This window comes from Cnephaeus nilssonii, assembly GCF_951640355.1.
Source record: "Cnephaeus nilssonii genome assembly, chromosome: 21".
NCBI classification, from domain to species: Eukaryota; Metazoa; Chordata; class Mammalia; order Chiroptera; family Vespertilionidae; genus Cnephaeus; species Cnephaeus nilssonii.
Genome location: NC_137092.1, coordinates 12,819,325 through 12,844,009, shown reverse-complemented (window position 1 = coordinate 12,844,009; position 24,685 = coordinate 12,819,325). Strand labels below are relative to the sequence as shown.

The 24,685-nt window shown below is 59.5% G+C and overlaps 1 protein-coding gene across 1 annotated transcript; it reads right to left on the bottom strand.

Moving 5' to 3' along the window:
- Positions 1–161: 161 nt before the first annotated feature.
- On the bottom strand, positions 162–23,691 carry RORC (RAR related orphan receptor C). Its single transcript, XM_079760617.1, has 11 exons — positions 23,591–23,691; positions 21,344–21,373; positions 10,707–10,792; positions 10,262–10,403; positions 8,593–9,117; positions 8,241–8,362; positions 6,985–7,117; positions 6,715–6,822; positions 6,430–6,540; positions 4,442–4,551; positions 162–1,630 (listed from the first exon to the last, which is right to left on the bottom strand). The coding sequence occupies exons 1-11, from the start codon at positions 23,628–23,630 to the stop codon at positions 1,469–1,471; spliced, it is 1,569 nt and encodes a 522-aa protein (XP_079616743.1). The 5' UTR covers positions 23,631–23,691; the 3' UTR covers positions 162–1,468.
- Positions 23,692–24,685: the final 994 nt, after the last annotated feature.

The following is a 24,685-nucleotide window of genomic DNA, read 5'->3' as shown; positions in this document are numbered from 1 at the left end:
AGGGATGATCGGAGTAGGGGCTGAGTCCTTACAATGCAGATGGCTGGCTGGGCAGGAGACCTGGGTCCCCACCTAGGAACCAGACTGCAGAGCAGTGTGTAGATAATCTGATTGAAGACACACACCCCTCTGGCCTTTGAAATAATTTTATAAAGAATGGCACAAATTGGGGTTTACATTTACCCATTGAACCCCTCCCCTGACAGGCAACCCCCGCTCCCTCTGCTGTTAATCCCTCAGCAGAGGGCTGGCAGCTCATTATAAAGCCCGGGGCTGGAGACAGGGCCTCCTCCCCCTGCTGGAGTCGGTGGTTCCCAATCGCTGAGTGGCCGGACTGCAACTGTGCCTGCTTCCTTCCTCCCTAACGAGAGCAGGGCCCACACAGTCCTCCCGGGGCCGTCCTTGGCCTTCGGACTGTCCAGTGGCCGGCCAGCTCTGCTTCTCTTGGATTTTCTTGTGCTAGGAGACAGCTGGGCTGGGATAGGGTTTGGAGCGCCCCAGGTCTTAGACTGGTGGGTGGGGCACCATGGGAATGCTCTGGGTCCCTCAGGATGGATGCTCTTCCAGGGGCCACTAAGCTCCTCGGTGACCTCAGGGAAGACGGAGATCGTGTGAGATCAAATGTGTCTACAGAGCCGCGTAATTGCGGGCCGAGTGCGTGTGTGTGTGTGTTTCACCTGTATGCGGACGTGTGGTATGCGGACGTGTGTCGGATCAGATTTGTGCTAACCTCTGACGTCTATTTTTAAAGTGCACATGAGGGAGGTTTGAGTCCTAACCCTCTCTCTGTCTGTGATGCTCTTGGCTCTCCTTGTACCCTAGCCTATACCCACATCCCATAAAAGACCATCCCCAGCCCCCTCCCTCCAGGTTATGCAGGTTTGTGTTTTTAGACCCCAGGAGAAGGGCAGGGTGCCCAACCATTTCCTTGCTGAGCTGGGAGGAAGGGGGAAGGCAGGGAATCTAAAGGTCGGTTCAAGTTCTGTACAGGTCCTTCCGGCTCCAGCCGCCAGTCTCAGCGTGAGGCTTCCCCTGCGCTGAAGCCCACGGGAAAATGCAATGAGGTATTTCAACGGTCTGTTCTTAGCTTCTGAGCCCAGAGCGGAGTTCCATCTGTCCAGGCTGTGCTGGATCCCCCCTGTTGTCCCGAGGACACCTTGGTCCTCCTAGAGGTCCTAATCGTCCCTGCCCCCCCTGCTCCAGAGGCTGGGGTGAGGGGCACGGGAGAGAGGATCAAGCAAAGCTGAGGCTGGAGAGACCTTGTTCCCCCCGCCCCGCCCCCTGGATCTCGGCCCACTGGCCAGGCGGGCCCGTGGGCAGAAAACCAGGCTCAGCATTTGCTCGGTCCCAAAGAACAGGTAGGGCCACCCTCCAGGGTCACGGGAAAGGAAAAGGCTGAGGGTCGGGGGGGAGGGTCCAGGGAGGTGGCCCAGCAGGTTAGGGACAGGAATGGAGTCCTTCCCCCAGGTCACTCGGACAGCCCCTCGGGGGCCTCGATTTCAGTGCTGAAGAGTTCCTTGTAGAGTGGGGGGAAGGCAGCTTGGACCACGATGGGGTGCAGATGCTGGAAGGTCTGCAGCTTTTCCACGTGCTGGCTGCACAGGCTCCGAAGCTTCCCCTTGGGTGGCAGCTGGAGATGGGTTAATGGGGAAGGAGGGTCAGTACTTCCGCGCTCTCCCCAGAGCAACGGAGTCCGCTCGTCTTTCCTCGCCTAGGGCCACCCTCCGCCTCTCTCTCTGTGCACTTGGCACTTGTTGGAACAGCCGGACCCCACGGGTAGGGGTAGGTATTGTCAGGAAAGCGGAGGCAAGGGAACGCTGATGTGGGCCAGGTGTATGTTTTCTGGGTGAAACCCCCCAATCATGTTCCTGCTACCCCTAAAAGGAACCCTGTTAATGCCTTTAGTTCACACTTTAGGCTCTTATAATAGTGAAATTCTGTGAGTCTCTGGTTTATATACGGTCACATGACTCTTGGCTTTTGTTGATACTGTTCCCCTCACCTGGAATGCCTTTCCAGTTCTTTGCTTGGCTAATTCTTACTTTCAAGTGTCACCTCCTCTGGGAATATTTCTCCCCCCTTCCCAGCTTAAAGGTCTTTCCTCTGTGTAGCACTTAAATCCCATTTTAGAAATATGATCCAATTTGTCTGCCTTCCTACCCTAGGTTTAAGCTCCTTGGGTAGGATCTCTCTCTCTCTCTCTCTCTCTCTCTCTCTCTCTCTCTCTCTCAACACGGCCAGGACTCAGCTGGGGAGGGGGAATGAAAAAGACCCAGAGACCCATGAGGTGACAGAGGGAGGGAGACCTCATTGGAAAAGGCTGAGAAAGCCATTTATCTTCTGCAGTTTCCTCTATAAGCAAGTGAGGCTTAAAAACACCTCTCACAGCCACCCCCACCCTTCTGCCCAGCTTAGTTTCCCGGGAAAGGGGCAGGCAGCATGGGACCCTTTGGCATCTCTTGAATTCCTCGTCTTTTCATTTGTTCTGCTTTACTTTGAGTTTCTTTGGGCTTTTGCGATAGTTTCATTCATTCATTCATTCATTCATTCAGCAAGTAGTTGTAGAGCACTTACTCAGGTAGACACTGGGATGGGCTGTGGGGATACATCAGTGGATAAAATATCTACCTTTACTAAATGAATATTCTAGTGAAGGATCCAGAAAATAAACAAATATATAACATGCCCGAGAATTTCTTTAAAGAACAATAAAGCAGGGTGAGGGGCTTTTTGTACGAGGTGTTCTGGGAAAACCTTTCCAGAATGAAGGGATGGAGCAGGCCATTTAGAAAACTCGAGGAAGGACATTCCAGCAGCCGGAACAGCAAGTACGAAAGCTCAGAGATCCCACGGTGTGTGGTGTGTTCAAGGACTAGCAAGGAGGCCAGGGTTGCTGGAACGGGTAGTTGCGGGGGCAGCGGAAGGAGAAGAGGTGAGAGAAGCAGTCAGGGGTCATGTCATGAGGCCGGTAGACCCTGACACAGACTCTGGATTTGCCTCTCGGCATGGAGGGCAGCTATCGGAGGGCTGGGAACAGTGCTGTGTGGCTGGCACAGGACAGGCAAGGGTGGGACTGGGGTCCCGTTAGGAGGCCTCTCTAACAGTCCAAGTGAAAACTGATAGCTGCGGGGGGGGGTGGGGGTGGGAGGGGGGCGCCGTGTGTGCGGTGACAGTGGGAGGTGATATATTCTGAAGGTGGACCTAACCAGATGTGCTTCCCAGCTGCTCTCCCAGGTTCCGGTCTCTCCTCCTAACCTATTCTACCGGACTTGACGTTCTTTAGGGCAGAGACAGACAGTTGCTTAAGTCATTGCTGTATCCTCAGCACCGGGCACTGTGCCTGGCACATAGCAAGGGCCCGTGGCTTGAACACTTACATAAGTGGTTCCTTTACACTGGCTCCAAATTAAATTGCCTAAATAATAGCTCCGGTGATATCATTCTTTTAGCCCTTGGGGCTCGCCATTGCCTAGAAATAAAGCCTTTACTCTTTAATATGTCATTTAAAGTGCTCTCTGATTTGCTCCCTGACCTAATTTTCAAGCGCGTCTTCCGCTACTTCCCTGCCTCCATCCATCTATCCTGATCTTACACTTCAGTGAAAATGTACCATGAACTATATTCTCCATGTAGGCATTAGCTCGTCTCCTATAGTTTTACTCAGACTGTTCTCTCAACTTGAACTGCCTGCCCCACCCCGTGAATGTCTGTTAAAAACCTTACCTAGTTCATGGCCTAGTTTAAATGCTCCTCCAGGAAGCATTCATGATTCACTCCTTTTACCCCCCAAATTATCTTTAATCCTGTTTTATGTTCTCCGAACATTTTCCCCCAAAATCTCTTATCAAAGTAATGTATCCAGGCACAGGGATATGGTGGAAAGAGCGCTGGGATTAAATCTTGCATTGATCACCTACCTGTCGTGTAAAATTGGCTAAGTCACGCAAGCCTCCTTAATCCTACAGGAGAAGATATTAATACCTGCCCTATTGAATGAGCTGCCCTGAGGATGAGCGATCACACCTGCCACCGGCAGCACTTTGTTAATTGCATTATTATTATATCACATTCTACGCTACATCAGAGCTATTTGTGCAGGAGTCTCTTCTCCGTAGCAGATTAAAAACTCGCGGTGGGGACAAGGACACATCCCTGTATATTTCCATTCCACAGTGCCTGGTAGGAGCGGGTGCTGGGTAAGTGTTGGCTATATTAAACTGAATTGCTCCCTGGAGGTCCCTCCCAATCCCAGGCTCTCTAACTTTCCATCTTTGCGCACATAGAAGTGATTGCTTGTTCCCTCAGTTCCCGTGCTGTTGCAAGCTCTCTAATGCACTGTGGCAGATGCTTCTCTGTAGCCTCGGAGCCTGGGCCCCCCCAGCCCTGATGTCACGGCTCTGGCGCTGGGCCTGGCCTCGTCTGCCCCAGGGACTGCTCCTACCTCTGCCAGGATGCCTTGGCGATGCGTCTTGCAGAGATGGTGGTGGAAGGCCAGCTCCAGATTGGACTGAAGCTGTTCCACTTTCCTTTTCTCTTGGAGCCCTGGCCGGCCTGAAGGAGGGGAAGGGGCCACAGTGAGAACAAGAAGACACATGGACATTAGCTTCCACCAAAAAGGGTGTACTATTTTTTGTTTGTTTGGTTGGTTATTTTTTGTAGAGAGTGGAAGGGAGGGGGTAGAGACACAGAGAGAGAGACATTGATGTGAGAGAGATCCATCGATTGGTTGCCTCTAGCACACACCCTGACCCGGGCCAGGGATCGAGCCTGCAACCCAGGTATGTGTCCTTGACCGGAATTGAACCCAGGACCCTTCAGTCTGTGGGCCAATGATCTATCTACTGAGCCAAATCGACTAGGGTTAGGGTGTACTATTTTGGACATCTGTTCTGGATGAGGCCTTTCAGCTGTGTGTGTGTGTGTGTGTGTGTGTGTGTGTGTGTGTGTGTGTTGGTTTGACAATGGTTAGCTCTAGGGCCTTGGGCTTGGCTGCCTACAAGGAAAACTGCGGGGAGAGATGAAAAAGATAGGAACCTCCAATCCCCCTACTCCACGCTGTCTTCTCCCCGGTACCCTGGTATTTCTCATAGCCCATCCAACGCTAGGCACTAGGCTTCTGCCATGGGAAAAAAAAACACCCCAAGAGATTGGAAGAGAGCCCCTGTCCGCTAGCCAAGGGTGACCTCAGATAGGAGATGGCCTTCACGAAGCCACCTAGGCCAGCACCGAGGCCTCTGCAGCAGCCTGCAGCTAACGTCAGCAGACAAACCGCCCTGGCTCCATAAAATAGCCACATGTCATCTTTTCAATCGTCATTTCCAGTTTAAGGAATATTTGTAGGTCTCTACTCCTTGGCAGGGCCCGAAACTGGTCATTTTGGTCTGTAAACTCAGGTTCGTTGCTGGACGCTCTTCCCCGGGTTCTCTGAGTGCGCATTAGCATTCTGCTGGCCAGGCCCAGCCCTGGCCACGCCCTTCTAGTGGAGTGCTGCCACGATGGTGTCCAGGCTTCCAGTGAGGCCACACAGAGCAGAGGTTCTCAAGTTTGGTGGCACATGGTGACCACCTACCTGGGGAGGCTGTTAACAATTCTGGTGCTCTGGCTGCACCCAGATTGATGAAGCTTGGAGTCTCTGGGAGGTGGGCCCAGGTCGCAATCCTGCTTACAGCTTCCCAGGTGACTCCCATGTGTGGTCACAGTGGCAGGACTGGCTTGGATGCACAACCAGGGAACTGGCTCGCTTCCCCTCATCCTCACATCGCCCGCTTCTCCAACCCTACCTGTGCTGCGCTTTTCCCTCTCAATCTTCATTTTTAAAAAATATATATTTTATTGATTTTTTTACAGAGAGGAAGGAAGAGGGATAGAGAGTTAGAAACATTGATGGGAGAGAAACATCGATCAGCTGCCTCCTGCACACCTCCTACTGGGGATGTGCCCGCAACCAAGGTACATGCCCTTGACTGGAATCGAACCTGGGACCCTTCAGTCCGCAGGCCGACGCTCTATCTACTGAGCCAAACCGGACAGGGCTGAATCTTCATTTTAACTCATTTTATTTTATAGCAATACTGGGCTTTAATGGGCTCCTATGCTCTTTAAATACTTATTTAATTGATTTCAGAGATAGGAAGGGAGAGGGAAAGAGAGATAGAACATCAATGATGAGAGGGAACCATCAGTTGGCTGCTTCTTGCACGCCCCCTACCAGGGATTGAGCCTGTAACCCGGGCATGTGCCCCTATGAGGAATCGAACCGTGACCTCCTGGCTCATAGCCCGATGCTCAACCACTGAGCAACACTGGCTGGGCTTATATGCTCTTTAAAGCAATTTCCCAGACTAAACCACATCCGAAGGTCTGGACTCTTCAATATCTGGCACACCCCTGCCAGCTGAATGTCCCTTACCCTCTCCCAGCGACACTCACTGGCATTGATGAGGACCAGGGCTGTGTAGAGGGCAATCTCGTCCTCGGAAAGGCGCAAGGCACTCAGGGAGCGGGAGAAGTCGAAGATGGAGCTGATGAGCTCACTGCAGCCTGATGGGGAGGGAGCGGAAGAGTGGGCCAGCCGCGTGAGGCCCCGGGGCCCAGGGACGCCCACCCTCCTGGTGTTTGGAGCAGAGGGGGCAATCTGCCCTGAAAAGAGGGCGCCCTGGGGCTTGAAGCTTCAGACCCACTCGAGTCCTCTCTCTCGTTCCCCCTGCTTCTCACCCAAGGCTCGGAACAGCTCCACACCACCGTATTTGCCTTCGAAAAAGACTGTGTGGTTGCTGGCATTGTAGGCCCGGCACATCCTCACCAGCACCACTTCCATGGCTCCTGGGCGGGGAGGAAAAGGGCAGGTGGAGCGTCACACAGAGCCAGGCCCGCGTCTCTGTCCCCCTGGGCGTCCTGGTTCCTTGACCTCCTCCCTCCACTCAGCCCTGCCCCGTTCCACACCCGGCCCCCTGCCCCCCAGACCTGCCCACCCTCCCTGGGCACCTGCTTTGAGGAGCACAATCTGGTCGTTCTGGCAGAGCTCCATAAAGCCCGAGAGCCTCTTGGCGAACTCCACCACGTACTGAATGGCCTCGGTGAGGCGGTGGGCACAGCGTTCCCACATCTCCCACATGGACTGCAGGGAAGGAGGAGGGTCCCACTGTAGCCCCTTGATGACCCGGTGACCTCCCCAAGCCCCTGGGAGCCCGCACGGACAAGTTGCAGGGGAGAGTTTATGAACTCCCACATGCTCTCGACACGGCCGTGTTAGCCTAGTCTCAGCACAGATGCACACGCGGGGTCCATTCCTGGGGTTGGGTCCCACTTTCTGGGCACCCACCAGCTGCTGGCATGGACTGAGCTCGTGTGGGAGAATAAAGAAGTCTAAGACACAGCTCTGCCCTCAAAGAGTTGGCATCTTGTTGAAGTGAAAAGCACCTACTGACCCCCTCCCCCAAAAGACACACCCAAAGGCCTTCGTAGTCTAGAGAGGCAACAGGTCAGTGCCAAACGAGTGTTTTCAGAGCCGGCAAGTGGGACAGAGGAGAGAACAGACACTCTGGAGCCCAGTGGGCCTGAATTTGCCTTTGGCTCCATCGCTCTGGGCCCTGGAGTGAGTCTGTTAACCACTCCGCGCTCAGTTTCCAGGTCTGTTCAAAATAGAAGTACAGCCCAACCGGTTTGGCTCAGTGGACAGAGCGTCGGCCTGCGGACTGAAAGGTCCCAGGTTCGATTCCGGTCAAGGGCATGTACCTTGGTTGTGGGCGCATCCCCAGTAGGGGGTGTGCAGGAGGCAGCTGATCGATGTTTCTAGCTCTCTATCCCTCTCCCTTCCTCTCTGTAAAAAAAAAAAAAAATCAATAATATATATATATAAAAAATAGAAGTACATCCCAGCCTCACAGGTTGGTTGTCATGGGTCAAGGATAGTGGATGTCAAAGAGCATTTCGCACAGTGCCCGGCAGGGGCGGGTGCTCAACAGGTGGCGGTCAGGGCTCTGCCTGGTGTTCTGGTTGACAGAGGAGGGACAGTGCGCCAAGGTGGGGGCGGGGAGGCCCAGCCAAGTGTTACCAGGCAGAGGCTCGGGGAAAGCTCTGGTCCATCTGCTGGGAGGTAGACACCCCCACTTCAACGTGGGCGCACACCTGTGTCTATCTGGGATGCGCTGCCCGGCCCCAGCCCACATGGTGTGCAGGCGGCCACCTCGGGGCTCCCCAGTGGTGGGATGTCCCGCTTCGGGCAGGTCCCCTGGCCTCACCTTCCGCTGGTAGCCCGCCACCTCCTCCCGGGAGAAGAGGTTGGGGCGCTGCCGCAGCAGGTCCTCCAGCCGCAGCTGACACGTCTCTCGGTAGGACTTGCACACGTTCTGCACCAAGTGCTCTGGGGCCAGAGAAGGCACGGGCTCCGTCTCAGCCAGCGCCTCCCCACACCTACGAGGGCACCCCTCTGCCTGGCCCACCCCTGCTCTGCCGACCCCTCCACCCCTTGTCCAGGCCCCCTCAGCTCTCTCGGGCTTGCATTTGGTTTACATGGGGTGCCGACTAGGACCTCTCTCTCGGAATCCCCTCCCTCATCCTCCCCACCCCCCGTCTGCCTCCTCAGCTGCTCACCGATCTCCGTTAGGGAGGCATAGGGTGCCTCGGGGGTGCTGCGAAAACTGGGGCTGCGGTAGCTGTCCGGGCCTTGTCCTGGGTCCCCCAGCCCGGGATGCCTGGGGTCCTCCAAATGAAGTCCGTATCTGTCAGGGGTCAGCTGGCCGCCGGGGCTGTAGAAGCTCTCTCTGCCCTCAGCCTTGCCCCGCTCCGGGCTGTATTCGAGGGGGTACGAGGCCCCGTTGAGCCCGGCCTTGGCCAAGCTGTTGGAGTAGGAGGGCCTGGAGCCTGGGGCTCTCAGGAGGCCAGGGGGACAGGCGGAGGCCTCGGGCAGGTCAGGCGAGGAGCCCAGGGGCAGCTGCCCATCTGGGAGCCCCAGGGTGCAGGAGAGGGCAGCTGCCCCCTGGCCCCCCGCAGGAGGGGTTCTGGCCACCAGCTCCCGCTGCTCCCGCTGCTGCTGCTGCTGCTGCTGCTGTAGCTGCTTCTGCACCTCAGCGTGGAGGCTGTCCCTTTGCTTCTTGGACATGCGGCCAAACTTGACAGCTGGAAGGGGGGGGGGGGGGGGCGGGGAGCTTTTGAGGCGGGAGGACAGGCCCTGGGCAGAGCCCACAGCATTTTGATTATTGCGGGCTTAACTTGCTGCTCCCTGAATAGCCGACTCCAGGTCTTGCCTGAGAGCCTGCCTTGCGGGGTGGGGGGACTCTGTTCAGGACCCTCCCACCGCTCTCTCTTGCTGGCTTCGGGGGCCCAGACATTTCGTCTGAGAAAACTCTCCCAGCGTGAACCCAGCTTCTCAATGTGGCTGAGTCTAAGCCATGAGTCCGGACTGAGAATTCTGGCCTCCCGATGGCGGGGCTGGGGGTGGCCGAGGAGGGGGCCTCAGGCTGTATCGGGGTCATCTCGCCTTTCGAGGAGGGTCGGAGGAAGAGGAGGCTGAGAACACAGGTCTCCCTGTGGTCAGGCTGCAGGCTCCCTGGTGACCTAGATACTCACCACAGCCCAACCCAGGCTCCACGGCTGGTGTCTGAACATCCTCTTCTGCTCTCTCTTTCCTGCCTTTTCGCTCCCCCCCCCACCCTCCCAGGTGTGGGGGCACAGCCCCTCGCCCCGCCTGCCCCTCGCACCCCTGCCTGTTTCCTTTCACTTTGTTATTTTGGGCGCTGAAAAGTGCTGACAGGCTCCTCTGGCTCCCCCTCAGCTCATGCCCCCCCACCAGCCCGGCCTGGGTTCCCTCTGTGGTGGGGTGGGGAGTGGGTGGGGGAGGGAGGTGGAGAAAGGCACCAGAAACAGCAGCCCCCCCACCCTCCCGGCCTCTGGGTTACCCTCAGGCCACCATTCCTGACACAGTGTTCAAGGATGGGGGTGAGGGGCTGGCAAGAGAGACGGGGCCAGGGCTAGAGCGATGGGGCAGGAGGGAAAGAGGGGAGTGGAGTGAGGAGGACCCATCCAGAGAAGAAGAAAAGGAGGAGTTGGGGACCGCAAGGAAAGGAGGGTTGTTCTAGCCGAGCCTGAAATTGGGGGCTGGGAAGAGCTCCGATGAGGGTGGCCTGCCCACCCCACAGTGGGCAGCGGCGGAGACAGGGCCTGTTGGGAGGGATGGAGAGGGGACCCCAGGAAGGGCGTATGCACAGGCCAGGAGGCCCCTTGAGGCTGCAGGGAAAGCCGGGGGCTGCCCACTGGGCCTCACCGTCTCGGGACATGCCCAGGGCCAGGCATTTCTGCAGGCGGCAGTGCTGGCATCGGTTCCGGCTGGTGCGGTCGATGGGGCAGTTCTGCTGGCGGGTGCAGGCGTAGGCCACGCTGCAGTGCTGGCTCCGGCGGAAGAAACCCTGGGGAGGCAGGGGGAGACGGGGCTGCTGGTCGTGGCCAGGCCGGCTCAGCCCCCAGCGCCTCCAGCCCACGAGCTCCGGCCCCAGCGTTCCCAGGTCCTGCGGCCAGTTTCCTCTCCTCCATTTCTTGGGGTGACAGCCATTCGCCCTGCAATCGCTTCCCCAGCTTAAGACAAGGCCCCTGGGTGCAGCGCCCTCCAGGCCAGGCACCACCCCAGCCGCCTCAGGAGCCCATCGCTGGGGTCCATGGCCACCACCCGCCCCTCCTCATCGCTAGGAGACTGTGTACACGTGTGCGCTCACCTTGCACCCCTCACAGGTAATAACCCCGTAATGGATCCCAGATGACTTGTCCCCACAGATTTTGCAAGGAATCACTTCGATTTGTGCTGGAAAAGAAAGAGCAGGAGGTGGGCCTGGGGCCTTCTCTGGGCACTCCCCGGGTGCCTGGCCTGTGGATCCAGGGCCACCATGCTCCCCACCCCGCCCCGCCCGGCTCTGCGCGCTCTTTCCCCCCTGCAAACTGGAGGGAGTGCCGGGCGAGGTGCTGCCAGCCCAGGGCCGTGGGGGCCGTTTTTGTACTTGTTTGTTTTGTGGGGCGGCCGGGAGCTGTTCCAGCTCCAGAGGGGCAGAGACAGCAGCTGCAGGGAGGCCACCTGCTCAGCGCTCCAAGTTTAAAAGGCCCCGTTGCCTCCCTCCCTTTGCCCCCCTCCCGCCTGGCGACCGAGGAGTCCTCGCTGCTTCTCAACACCTGCTTCCCGCCCCGGGGGCCTCCTCTGGGCCACCCTCCCCCACTGGGCTCCCACGGGCAGAGCGTGGGGCCTGGCGGGAAGATGTGGCGCACCAGGCCGGGGGCACCTGGGTCAGGTAGAGATGCCAACCATCCTCAGCCGGGCAGGGGAGGCTCAGGGAGGGCCAGGGGCCACAGAGGGGGGCCCGGAGAGGGTAGGGAGAAGAGCAGAGGAAGCACGGGAGAGTGGGGCTAGCAAGCCAGTTCTGCTGGACACCTGGGAGCCAGGGAGAGCATCAGACAGGGCTCCAGGGCCCTGGCCCCGGAGCGGAGGGCGGGTGGCCCAGTGGATATGCCTATGTGCACACGAAGGCCTCCGTGTTCAGCTACATGCACACAAATCAGGAGTGTTAACGCTGCCTGGGGCTTGAGACCATCTTGTTCAACCTTTTCTTTCCTTTACCGATGAAGAAAGGCCAGAGGAGGAAGGCGGTTGGCCCAGGTTCACGCGGCTACTTTGACCCAGAGCTGGGTCTACACTCCAGTTCCCCTGAGCTTTCCATTAAGCTGCTTTGTGTGCATGGGGTTTGGAGTGCACACGTCAGTGGGCGTGTTTGTGTGTGTGTGTGTGTGTACACATGAAAGGTACATGTGATTTGTACATGTGATTTGTAAGCCAATGCATGTCTGCGTGAGCCAGGGTGCACACGTGCATGCCTGTGTGTTAGTGTTAGTTCACTGAACTCACTGTAAGCGGTGCCTGCCCCCTCCCTTCACTGATGCTGGCCCCAGGCTCACCGCCCGCTTCACCCTGTCCCTGTCAGTGCCCACAGCTCTCTACTGAGTTCCAGGGCCCGGCAGTTGGCATTCCTCCAGCCCACCTTTGAAGGGAGCTGGGCCGAGTTGGCATTCCTGCTACTTCAGGTGTTTTCGTCCCTCCCAAGGGCATAGAGGTCTATTCTCTGCCATTGCTGACCTGCTGCCTCCCCCTCTGAGTCCCCTTCGGGCCCAGGCCTAGGCCCCGATCACATGCAGGGTCTGCTGAGGTGAGGTGGGAGGGTGACCATGACTTGCCCGCCACTCCCTGAGGTATTGTGTCCATCAGCCCTGAGGTGACTCAGACTAAGCTGCCTCCTCAAAGAGGCAGGGCACAAGGGGCTGACACCCTCCACGAGGACGCGATCCCCAGCCCCAGCCCTACTTGCCTGCGCGTCACACACACAGAAAGCTGTGGCCATCCAGCCCCGGGGGAACGTGAGCCGCGCAGGTCCCTTCCAGGGCGTTAAGAGCAGATTGGAACGCAAGGAGGGAAGAGGGAACAAGAGGGGTTCGGGTGCTTGGAAAAGGGGCAGGAAATGTGGGGGCACCTGCCCGTCCAGTCACTTCGATTCTCTGGGCCTCACGTCCCTCGTTGGTAAAATCAGGACAAAAGTAACATTGCCTGTCCGTGGGGTGGTGTAGGGGGTACAGTTAAATGGTATCACTGTGGGGAGCATGTGCTACGCCAGGTACCGCTGCGAGGAGCTGAGGGCGAGGAAAGCCAGTGGGCATCTGAGGTCCCCGGACATGCTTGTGCCCCATGGAGTCTGCCCTTGCCCCAACACCTTCCCCCCAACACTGCCTGTGGTCTCGCTCTCCTCAGTGGACCTGAGCCCAGAGAGGGGAGAAACCAACGTGGGTCACCCACAAAAGCAAGCGGCAGGGAGATTAGGCCAAGCCACAGTGGGAACTCGGGCTCCAGCCCCGCCGTCGACCACAGGCCTCCCAGCCTGTTCCCTTCTCCCAGAGCCACATCCGCATGCGTGTGTGCGCTGACCACACGGGTGACCCAGACACATCTCCCTGTCCCACGCCTGACCCGCTGCTGGCGCGGCCCTAGGAACCTCACGACAGTGTGACCACGACCTCGCCCTTCTCCTGGGGCTATGTGGCCAGCCACAGGCCTCCAGCACAAATACCGGGTTTGGGGGGGGGTGGTGTCTAAGTTCAGACCCCAGCCACGAGGCCAGCCACGGCCCTCTGTCCCCAGCCGTAGGCCAAGACAGAGGTACCCAGGGAGACAGACACAGAGTCAGAGGGTCCAAACTAGAGGGGCAGATTAATAGAGACTTAGACCCAGAGATGGAGAGATGGCCAAAGAAACACAGAAAAACCCAGTCTGTCCTGGCCCTGTCCGCCCTGTCAGGCCCTTTTTTCCTACTCCTCCCTCCTTCCCCTGACACCTGTGTCCCCTTCGAAGCCATCTACCCAAAAACCTCAACGTTAAAGTCCCGGTGCGCATGCGTGTGACTGTGGAGGAGGGGAAGGGAGAGGACGAGAAGGGGACGGGGCCGGGCAGAGGTGGCAGTGGGGGCAGCAGGAATTGAAAAACACCTCGGATACCTCCCCTTCTGAACCTACCCCTGAGCTACCGCCCTGAAGCGGCAGGTGCTGGGAACCAGATTGGGGAGGGGGGGCTGAGTAATCACAGGATTACTCAAACTGTTGCCTGGGAGCCTGGCCTGCCAGGAACTTACCATCTAAGAGCCCAACGGTGCCAGGAACTAGAACCAAGCAAAGGTCAGGAACCCTGAGGCCAGCCCTGCAGCACAGCCCCGAAGGGCCCCCGTGTGCCCGCACGCTGCTCTGGGGAGATCGGCACCTCTCTCCCAGGGCCCGTCCAAGGACATCCTCTCATCCCAAGGACAGAGACTCGGCCACATGTGCATGCTGTCTCCTGAAACCACCCAGTGACTAGATGACTCTGGCCCTTTTTGTCTCAGATGAGATTGCCCAGGGATCTCATTAAAAGGCAGGTCCTGACTCGGGAGGTCGGAGAGGGGCCTCGATTCTGCGTTTAAACAAGCTCTTGGTTGGCGCCCAGGCTGGCTGGGCCTCAGTCTACACTTTTGAGCAGCGAGAACTTCCTCCCTCTTCCTGCTTTTGTGCCAGGCTGCTCCTATGCGGGGAGAGGGGGGTGTGTGGTGTTGGTGGTCTCTCTCCCAGCTCATTCTGGTATCTTCTCCACCATCCAGTGTGACCTCGAACAACGTCACTCTGGTGCGGTACCCAGAAAAGAAAATGCATCTCTCCTGGACTGCTTTGCACAGTGAAGGATCAGCAGGGAGCGTCCTGGGGGGAAATACGGTAGAGAGCAAGTAGCCTGTGCTCCCCTCGCTCTGGCCTCCTCTAATCTCACCCTCCTCACAGCTGTGAGATTCACTGATAGCGCGCTTTGAACACATCCCGAGCTGGCTCTGTGCCACCCTAGGAAGCCGCCCTGGGCCCTGTCCAGGTGCCCTATGCCACAGAGAGGAAATGGTAGGTGCAAAGTGGGGGCTTCCATTGTGGGGGATCTCTCCCCTCAAACCCCAGAACCACCCCCCGGGCCTGGTGGAGAATGGATGCTGACAGAGGAACCTGGGGCCCTCGTCTCCTCTTGGTGCTCTGTCACTCTGGGCCTGCCCTGTCTCCTCTTTCTCCCTTTCTCCAGTGGGCGTCGATTAAGGAGGAATAATGATGGTGGGCTGAATTCCACCTCTCCGCCAGGTTTGGTAGACATTTTTCCCTTAATGAGCACAACAACCCCGTGGAGTAGGCACGACTTGACTGTCCCCATTGCACCGATGAGAAATAACGGCGTCCGGGGGAGAGTAAACGGCTTGACTAAGGTTACACAGCCACAAATGGCAGATCCGGCTTTGGAAGTTGGGTCTCTATCTTGAGAGCCAGTGTCCTCAACCAATAGACCCTACAAGAATAGACCCTACAAGAATAGACCCTACAAGAGCCAGTGTCCTCAACCAATAGACCCTTAGCAATAGACCCTACAAGAATGAGCTGCCCAAATGCACTGAGGAGGATGGGACAGGGGACGGGTCACTTACTGGCTGCAGGGGCAAGTGTGAAGTGAGGGGGCAGGCTAGGAACCGAATTCAGGGAGGACACCCGTGGAACTACCGTCAGGCCTCGTGTGTAATGTCGAGATCCAGAGAGACGATATTCCCTCTGTCCCAGCTCTTCCTCCCGCCTTTACCCATTGCCCATGGGTAAAGGAGTGATGCCAGGGGAAGGTGGGCAGCTCGCCCAGCCCAGCAGAGCTCCCGATCGGGACTCCTCTGGCAGAACACAGCTCCGCTGGGGGTGGGCTGGCTTTCACATAGCTCGGCAGACCTCTCTGCAGGTTCGAATAAGTAATGGGAAAGGGGAACGAACGTGTCTCTTTTCTTAGCTTAGGCCCCCTCCCCCCGCCACAGCCCAGACTCTGAGTCCCTTTGCCCAGGGAGACCACAAGTGTGCCCAGCCGGCCGCCAGCCTCCCTCCCTCCTTCCTCAGCTCTCAGTTCCTGCAGCTTCTGCAAAGCTGGAAACCACGGTGGCGGGTACCACCGCAGGGGAGCTGGAGGGGAGGGCGAGGCGGGGGTCGGGAGCGAAGCAGTGTACCTGGTGAGCACCCCTCCCAGCCCATGCCGAGAAATTTCTGCTGATGCACCCAGATCCCAGGGCTGAGAAAGTAGCGAAGCTAAAACTCAGGTGGGCGAGGGAGAGTCTGGGGTTTTGAAAAGCCATGAAAGCCAGCCAGCCACCTGAAACCCCCTCGTGGTGCCCCCGCCACCCCCGCAGTCTGGGACTGGAGAAAGGAGGGGAAACAAAAAGAATTGAGTGAAAACAACCAGCGAGTGGGGGAGGGGATGAATCACCAGGAGGAAGCTCTGAGGAGTGGGAGCCCAGAGGGCACCCTCAGCCGCCTTCCCTGCCTCCGGCCCCGTATCCCTTCTGCTCCAGGAGGCCCGAGGAGTCAGCTGGACCCTGGCTCTGGCCCCAGGCCCTGCCCCGTTACCACCCCTCCCCCCCACATAGCCGGCTCCATCCTTTCTGAGCCCAGGGTCTGAGGGAAGGGGCAGTGTTGCGGCAGCAGCAGGAGAGGAGCAGCCATGGAGGCTGGAGGAGACCCCGGGGCTGCCTCCTTTGGAGAGCCCTTCCGCAGGGGAAAGTCAGGGGCACAGAGGCAGGGCAGGGGAGGGAGCCCCTGGGAGGGACGGCCACACCAGCACCCAGGTCTCCCTGTGATGAGACAGGCTGGGGCGCTCCAGCCTCCAGAGCCCTGGGCTGGGGTAGGGTAAATCAGGGGTGTTTGGGATCCCCGTGAGGAACGGGAGGAGAGGAAAAGGGAAGGCGCAGGGGTGATGCCAGGAAGGAGGGGCCCCTTGGTAAAGTCTCCGATGGCCTGGCTCTCAGGGGGAGACCGGTGGCACCCTGGGGAGTGGGCTTCTCCCTGGCGCATTGCTCCTCATCAGCAGGACCAGGCCTGAGAGAGACCAGGTACAGCGCAGCCAGCAGGCACCTGGACCGCTCGTCCTCCTACCTCCCCATCCATCCAGGCCTCTCGCCAGGGCCTTGGACCATTGGCTCCACGCCCGCCCTCTGGCTGGCTGTGACGTTTTGGCTCATGGACATTTCCTCCCTACGTAGGAGCAGGGAGCCTGTACCACCCTTCCAGAAACTCCGGAAACCCATGCCTCCTCCTCCCCACCTTCCTAGACGCCATGGGCATCAGTGTCTCCCTCCACGCTTTCCGCTTCCTCTCTCCGAGTCTGCGGGCCTCTCTGAGTTCCGCACGCCAGTCCTGTCTCGGCCCTCACACTGCCGTGTTTGGGCTCTCCTGGGGTTTCTCCATTATATCTCCATCCGGACGCATTAATCTCTGTCTTGTGAGTTGGGCCTCTGCGTCTCTATTTCTCCGTCTGTTTCTGCTCCTTGGTCTTTGGGTGTGTGTCCCCCAAACCCAAGCCCCCAGTGCTCCGACTCGCCCCAGCTGTCACCTGAGGGCATGGTGGCAGCTGGCATTCATCGGGGGGTGGTGCAGGCAGGTAAGTTGGGGCTATGAGATACCCAGAGATGTCCTAGTGAGAAGGACCAGTGGCCCAGAGCCCTAAACAGAGGAGACCCCTCTCCTTCCTCCCAGCCTGGATGGAGCTGTGGGGGATCTCACGTAGGGGTGCCCCCGTGTCTCCCTCACTGGGTCCCGGGGACTGCTGCCCTCCTGCCAGCGCCGCAGCACGCCCCGTCATTGGTTCCTGGGGCGGATTTGAGACCATTTCTGGGAAGATGGCTGGGCTCACCTTTGCTGCGAATGGAAGGTGCTAGAAGGGAAACTGACACTCCCAGGGGCCCTTTCTCCTGCGGACGTGTTTGGCTCTTTTCACCCCTCCTGGCCCACCCCAGCTCATCCACTTGCTTGGACGGGATTCTCCATCCCAAGCTTGGGAGTGGAGCTCTTTCCTGTCTGCCCCCCCGCCCCGGGAAAGCTGAGTGTCCCTCGCTACCCTTGGGGGTGCCTAACTCGGGGACCAGGGCTCTCTCCTTGGTCCTGGGCCCTCAGAGCCTCCCCAGAATTGGTTTTGTTTTTAGGTTCGGCTCCCTTGTGTTGCAGAGGAGGAAACCATGACCCAGTGACTCGCCTAAGACTGCGTGGCTAGTCGGTGACAGGTGGCAGCAGAGCCTGGTCATGAGACTCTCAGCCATGGGCCTTTCCGGGTCCCCAGATGGCCTTGCTCCTGTGTCCTGTGGGAAGGCGCCAGGTGGGGCCCGGGCTGCCTCCGGTGCAGGCCACAGGGGCCGGGCTTTCCTCGCTCTCCTGCGCCCAGGGCTCGGAGCGGCTCTCTGGCTTCTCTTACACGAACCTGGGCACTCGCAGGTTTGCCCACTCTTGCTCTGCTGGGCGGCATAGGGACCCCAGACATCTGCCCACTAGCTGCTGGCCTGTGACCCCGAGCCAGAAAGGGGGTGAAGCTGAAAGCTTTCTGCTCCCATCTCCTCTGCCTGATCCCCCTCAGCAAATGGGAGACTGGATCTGGGGACACACACACACACACACACACACACACACACACACACGCCCCTGGACTGGGCAGAAAGCATGGTGGGTCCGAGGCCTGGATGATGCTGGGGTTCTGACCCTTTCCGCCTGCTGACCTCACCTGCCACTCACGTCCGGCTGCTCCAGGGCCCAGCAGCTCCTGGGGCCCCTTTCCCACCCCGTTCGCAGGCTGAAGGCACAGAGGGCAGCCCTGCAGCGGGGCCGGTGAGTGCGTTCAGGATGCGGGCTACTCACCAACCTCCATCTCCTTCAACTGCGGGAGCTGGAGGGCAGCCCCCGCCTCCCGGGCTCAGTCTCTTTCTAAGGCGAGGGGCAGGGCACCTCTTGCAGAGCCTCTGCAGTGCTCAGGGCCCAGGAGCCCTTCACTGCCGCTGCTCTCAGACTCCCAGCTACTCCACCCACCTCCCTCCAGACCTTGGCCTCGACCGAGACACACCCTGCCAGGGGAGAGGGCTCAGCTTTGCTCACTTTGTTCCCCAGACACCTCTCCTTTCCAGAAGGCCTGGGGAGGACGCGGGGTCCAGGCCTCCCCGCTCCCAGGCGGCCCCATTCACTTACTTCTCATGGCTGAGCTGTGGGCTTGGCCCCCTCGGCTCCCTGTCCTTCTCAGCCCGGAGTGGTCCAGAGATGGGGCTCAGCTGGCAGCAGGGTTGGGGGCGAGGCCTCTCAGCAGAGCCTCAGCCCGCAGCTCTGCACCCAGCTCTCCCCCAGTGCTTCTGGGCTGGGGGGTTTAAGCTAGCACCACACAGGTGGCCGAGTGACAACCCCCCAACTCCACTCCGCCACCCCCCACCCCTCCCTAGGGTGCAGCGGGTAGGATGACAGGCGCCCCACGTGGCCAATCTGGGCCTGGGGCAGGGTGTGAGGGGCGGGGCAGCCAGTGGCAGGGGGCGTTGGAAAATTCCAAAACCACAATCGACAGCCACACGCGGTAAAAGCTGTTTCCACCTGACAGGGTGGCTCTGGCTGGGGAGCCAGAATGGAGCTCACATGAGCCTGGGGCCAGTTTCCCCCTCCCCCTCCCTCTGAGGACTCCCAAGCCTGACCCTCTTTGCCAGGTGACGCCAGGGACAGGGATGTTTCTAGAGGTAAGTCACAGATACGCCTGCCTGGGGTGGTGGCGTGTTCCACCTGAGACCCCGTGGACTGCCAAGAGCCGTGCCCACTGAGTCGCAGTCTGGGAGGCTGCCCTCCACCTCCCCCCCCGCCCCCCCCCCCACACTCATGCCCTCCCTACGGACACCATGTATGCCCTGGGGTAGGGAGTAAGTGATAACAGTAGCAGCAATAACCATCAGACAAATGCCCACTCTCTGAAGGAAGGGTCAGTCTGTCAGAAATTTCCTTGGGAACAAAAGTGCTGCAATTTGAATGATGATGATGGTGATGATGACGATGATGATACTGTGTGCCAGAAATGTTTTTTCAATGTTTTATGTGGATTATCTAGTCCTCACAAAATACTTCAGGAGGTCGGTACCATTCTCCCCATTTCAGAGTTGAGGAAAGTGAGACACAGAGAGGTTAAGTAACTTGCCCAAGATCACACAGCCAGTAAGTGGTGACGTCAGGATTCAAACTCAGGCCGTTTGGTCCCGGATCCCACCGAACCAGGGTTTCTCTGGTTCAAGTCTGCTCTTAAGGGCGCCTCCGCTTGGGAGAGGGCTCCTCGTGTGTGAGTCTCTCTGTAGAGTTTCTTGGCCTAGGGGTCCTTCTGAGGGGCCAATCCATCTGAGAGACCCTCTCAGCCTCATATCTGCTCTATGGGTACCTCAGCCTGGGGGGTTCCCTCCTGGGTTCCTCCCTTCTTGGAGTTGTCTCAGTTCGGAGCCCATTTATCGGGGCCTCTCCGCCTGGAGGAGGTAGGTGTATCTTTCCTGGCTTCTCTGGGCCAGATCCCCGCAGGTCTCCGTTCTTACCGGAACCCCAGTAGCTCCTCAGCCTGGTACAGGCCTCTCCCTGCTGGCCTTCCTCAGCTCCCAGGAGCTGGGCAGTGGATTGGGTAAAGGTTTGGGAGGACACTCACGGGGGTGGGGGTGGGGGTGCGGTTGCACAGGGCCAGTGGGTTGGGAAGGGCATCGGGGGTGGAGGGTGGGGGGTGGGGGCGGCCCTGGCCGAGGTTTCTGTGGTTAGGGGTTAAGGGTAGGAATGGAGTTTAGCCACTTCCAGTTCTAGCGGCTCTGAAACTCCCCCTTTACCCCCCACCCACATATGGTCCCTGGCTCCCTTCCCCGAGCTCACGTCACTCCTTGACCCGCTTTCCTCCCCGGGCCCTGCTCAGCATTTCCGCGGGGCCTGTGGCTAGGGGCAGGCGAGGCCCCACCAGGATTGTGCTGAGCAAAGCAAGCCCCCACCCAGGAAGTTGAAGCATCCTGGATGGCCCCCAGCCCCAGTCTGCCCGGCTCAGGGAGGGAGTGGCTGAGCCTCCGCCTGGAACGGGAAGGTCCCAGGCACCGATGGCGGCGGGAGGGGTGGCGGCGAGCTCTCAGGAGGGACTGGTAGGCCATTCGAGGCAGGGCCAGCGCGGTAACCGCTCCTGCCCCAGAGTTGTCCCCATCACGTGGGGGACCCCGGCTCTTGGAGGCCTTCCCCAGAGCGCCCTCAGGCTGGGAAGGGCACGCCCGGCTCTGGTGTGACCCCAGCTCTGGGACTGAGGTGGAGTGGGTGCATTTTCTGGGGGAGTAGCTTCTCCCACAAACCGGGAGGGTAGATCTGATGCACTTCCTCCCTCACATCCACTGGGAAGTCCTTCCTGAGCTCTAGCCCCTTCTCGCATGCTGGAGCCTCCGTCTTCCAGGGCCCTGGGACCCCGAGGGTCCCTGCCCGTGTGTCTCCTGCAGCGATGAACACTTCCCTGCTCTCCAGCCCTGCACGGCCTGGCCCCAAGCTTGTTCACACCTCAGGATGTGTGAGCCACAGAGACGAACACCAAACCTGGCTGGGCTGCCGCAAAGCCTGGCGCAGGCCACCTGCCTCCCTGCCCCACCCCTTCCCCGCCGTGTCTCTGTCCAGCATCCCTCCCTCCTCGCCCCGCAGCGCCCTTTTACTTTTTACTCTTTGTTTCTTTACAATGTTCGTCCCCCCCCACCCCGCCCCTCTTCAGGCTTCTTCCTTATCTCGAGGTTTCTTCATCCCTCCCCCTCCTTTCCTCACACCCCTGTCTGTCTCCCCATCTCCCCTGCTTTTCTAAGGCTCCACCTCTCTCCAGGCCGGGCCACCTCTGCACAGTATGGCCCCTCATCTCTGGAACCTACCATGTCTTTCTTTTCCGAGAACCTCCCACAGCCCTTGCTGGATTCTGTGCCATCTCTCCACACCCCAGCACCAGGGCTCACCCCAATCCTCTACTCACAGGTGTGGGTCTTCTTTGCAGCCAGCAGCTCTGGAAAGAGAAGAGAGGGGAGTCAGGGCTGACAGTTGAAGATGTCTCCCTGCCCCCCCCCCCCCCCGCACTGGTCTCCATCCCCATCCCATTGCTTCCCAGCGGAACCTGGTGTCTGAGGGGAAGGTGGGACCACCCTCTGCACCTCCTCTTCTCCCTTCTCTGCCCTGCAGTCTTCCTGGCCCTCTCCCAGGTCCTCGGGAGTGCCAGGCTCACCAGCTCTGGGATGCCCAAGCTGTCCCTTCTGCCCAGAAGGCCCTTCTCTCACACCCCTCCGTGGAGCCAGCTTCCTCAGCCCTGGAGTTTCCCATTCCAAAGCTGTACCTCCCATGCCCCCGGGGCTTACACTCAGCACCTCGCAGCTGGCTTCCTGGTGCCGCATCGCCTAGCTGATAGCCTCGTGTCATTAGCCCTGAACCAGGGCTTTCCACTAGACGGCAAGCCCTCTGGAGGCAGGGACTGTGTCTGCCCTGTTCACGCTGACCTTCCCAGAGCCGTCTGTCCGTCCGGAGGCCTGGCCCGTTAGGGACACAGTACACATCCTGCAGCCACAGTTAACTCTCTGTGGGGGTTCAATCTCTCGGCTGTTTATGTGTTCCTTTAGGCACCTGGGGACCCCAGACGTGTGGGGGTTGAAGTGGGGTGGTGAGGATGTTTGGAGGCAGAGGATGGGAGAGCTGCAAGCAGGGAGCCTGCTCTGCCTTCCTAGGCCCCGGCTCCCACGCTCCAGCCCGCACTGGAAGGAGGCCCTGCCCGCCAGCTGCGTGGTGTCCCGGTGGAGAGCGGGCAGCAGAGAGCGCAGGTGGGTGGACGTGGGTGAGCCGGGAGGCGCAGGCCTCCAGGGGGGCAGCTGCTGAGGGGAAGCCTCAGCCAGAGCATCTCTGGGGCTGTTCACTCATGTGGTTAGCATGTCTTAAACCCTTCCCCAGGGAGCCCCTGAAGGCGCTTCCCCCGCCAGGCCTGGTCCGTTTTCTACATCCACACAGCAGCTCCTCAGAGGGCACAGGGCCGGTGTGTTGTCCCAGGAAACCCTGCGGCCCTGCCTTACGTCCCCTATAATTTCCCCACCCCCTGAATCTGCTCTCCTGTTACTTTTCCTTCAATCCTGGGCAATGCGTCTCCCAGCCCCACACTGTCCCTCTGGCAGGCTTCCTCCGCTCTGCCCAGTGCGGGTGAGTGGACGTGAAGGCCTGGCCTCTGCTGGGGTGGGGTTAAGGGCGGGGAGGACTCCCCGAGAGGGCGTGGCTCCATCCGGCCCCTCCCGCCTACCCGCCGCCGATCCTGCCTAGCCCCACCCGGCTTCCTCCCTGACTCCCTGACGTGGCACCCCACACTGCTCTCTGGCCTCCAGCCTTGCGCCTGAGAGCAGTCCTGGGGTGGGGGTGGGGGGTGGTCCCCTGCGTGCCTGGCAGTGGCGTCCTTCCTCCACCAGATGGCCCTGGAGCTGGCAGCCCTGGCCCTCAGGCTTCCCTCTCCGAGCTCACAGCTGACCAAGCATGTGGCCGTGGGGTCTGCTTTGAGAGGGTCTCTGATTAGGTCATGGGTGGGGCCCAGGCCTGCCTGCCTCTCTGTCCCCTGCTGCCCTGGGCTCAGCACCCCACATTCTCTGCAGAAACGAAGCCCCGTGCCCCAGAGCCAGGGGGAGGCAGGTGCCAGGCTCGTGGGCATGGGCAGCTTGCCTCCTCCCCCCCCCCCCCTTGTCTGTCACCCTCAAAGGCAGGACAGGTTTCTCCAGTGGCGAGTGGACAGAATGGAAGTGGCCAGCTTCCCAGCCACTGCTGTGCGGGGTTCTAGCCCGCAGAGGCAGAACAGCAGTGTCCCCGCTGCTCCCAGGGGTGCAGACTCTTGGGGGGCCTGCCCACATTCTAATCCTCCCCTGGCTCTAGCTTCCCTGCCTGCGCCCCTCTCTCCTCCCTCCACCGCACCTGTCTCCTCCTTCCTGACTTCTCCCTTTCTTCTCCCTCCATGCATTTCTCGTGTCTCCCCCTTTCCTCGTCTCCTCCTCTCGTGTCCCCAGCCCCTCCCCCCGCTTCTCCTTCAGTTTCTAGCGGGGCTGGCCCTGTCTCACCTGTCTGCGGCCCCCTGACCATCCATCTCTCCTTTTGGCTTCTCCTGTCCCTCCTCCCCTCCTCGGTTCTTGACCAATCCTGCCTCTCCCTCGCCTCTGAACCTCCTGGCAGTGCCTTCCACCTGCCTGCAGGGCCCAGGGCCTCTTACCCTGGGAGGCTCGGTGGTGTCTCTGTGGGGCCCTGTCCATGGGGCAACTCCCTGGGTGCCGTCCTTGCTGCCCAGGCTGCCCAGGAGGGCAGGGAGCAGGGCCCAGGGGAGGGGGGAGGAGTGTGTGGAGGGAGGGAGCACCTGGCCCGTCAGCAGGCAGGGGAAAGGAGTGGCTGGCAGAGCGTCCTGGCACCAGGAGGGGACAAGGGGAGGGACCCAAGGAACGGATTTTGGAGCCTTGAGGAGAAGTAGGATGGGTGAAGGCAAGGGAAGGGGCCTGGAATTTACTGACCACCTACTGTGTGCTGGGCCCTTTGCCAGGCACTTTATGTAAATTCACGATTTTCTTCCATCCTCGCAACATCCACCATGAGGCAAACAGAATTATTCCAGGTTTGCACATAAGCTAAGTGATGCTCAAAGGTACTCATGACGCACGGCCTCGTACAGAGACAGTAAGTGGTCGGTTGAACTGTGGTTTTGAACCCAGCTCTTTGTGACTTCAAAATCACGTGCTTTCTCCCTGACAGGAGACGGGCAAAGGGAGGGAGAGGTAGGTTTATTTGGGGGGGGGGGGAGAGGGGGGTTTGTGCCTTTTCTCCAGGATGTGATCAGACATCCCAGTGGGTCCTGGGTTCCTTGAGGCCTCTGTCTGCTTAGCCCCTGACCCTCACTCCGCCCTTCCCTGGAATTCCCTGACTCCTCGATGCCCCCACATCCGCCTGGTCGGTTGGGGCTGGGGTGGGGGCAGGCCTGGAGGAGTGTGTGGAGGCAGAGGACCAATGGGAGGGGAGAGGAGCGATGCTACCCTTACTGGTTGGGGGATGAGGAGCCCAAGCTGAGCGGGCCCACACTGGGCCAGCCCGGGGAAGGGCTCTGTGCAGGGGGAGGTTTCAGCAGGCTCTGGATGCCGCTTCCCTCCGGCGCAGCCTGGGCCAGAGTTTGATTAGCTGGGCCTGGCTCTCCTGGTTACCCAGCAGGCCAGCTGGCTAGAGGCCAGGCTGCAGCACGGAGGCTCCCTGGCACCTCCTCCTGCTTTCCCTCCCAGCTGGTAAACAGCAGAGCAGAAGCCGGCCACGCCACAGCCTCGTGACT

Coding starts and splice junctions, on each gene's coding strand:
- RORC (XM_079760617.1), bottom strand. CDS start 23,630: ATGGACAGGGCCCCACAGAGACACCACCGAGCCTCCCAGG. Junction 21,374..23,590: donor ACACCACCGAGCCTCCCAGG/GTAAGAGGCCCT, acceptor TTCTCTTTCCAG/AGCTGCTGGCTGCAAAGAAG. Junction 6,823..6,984: donor GATTGTGCTCCTCAAAGCAG/GTGCCCAGGGAG, acceptor CTCCCCGCCCAG/GAGCCATGGAAGTGGTGCTG.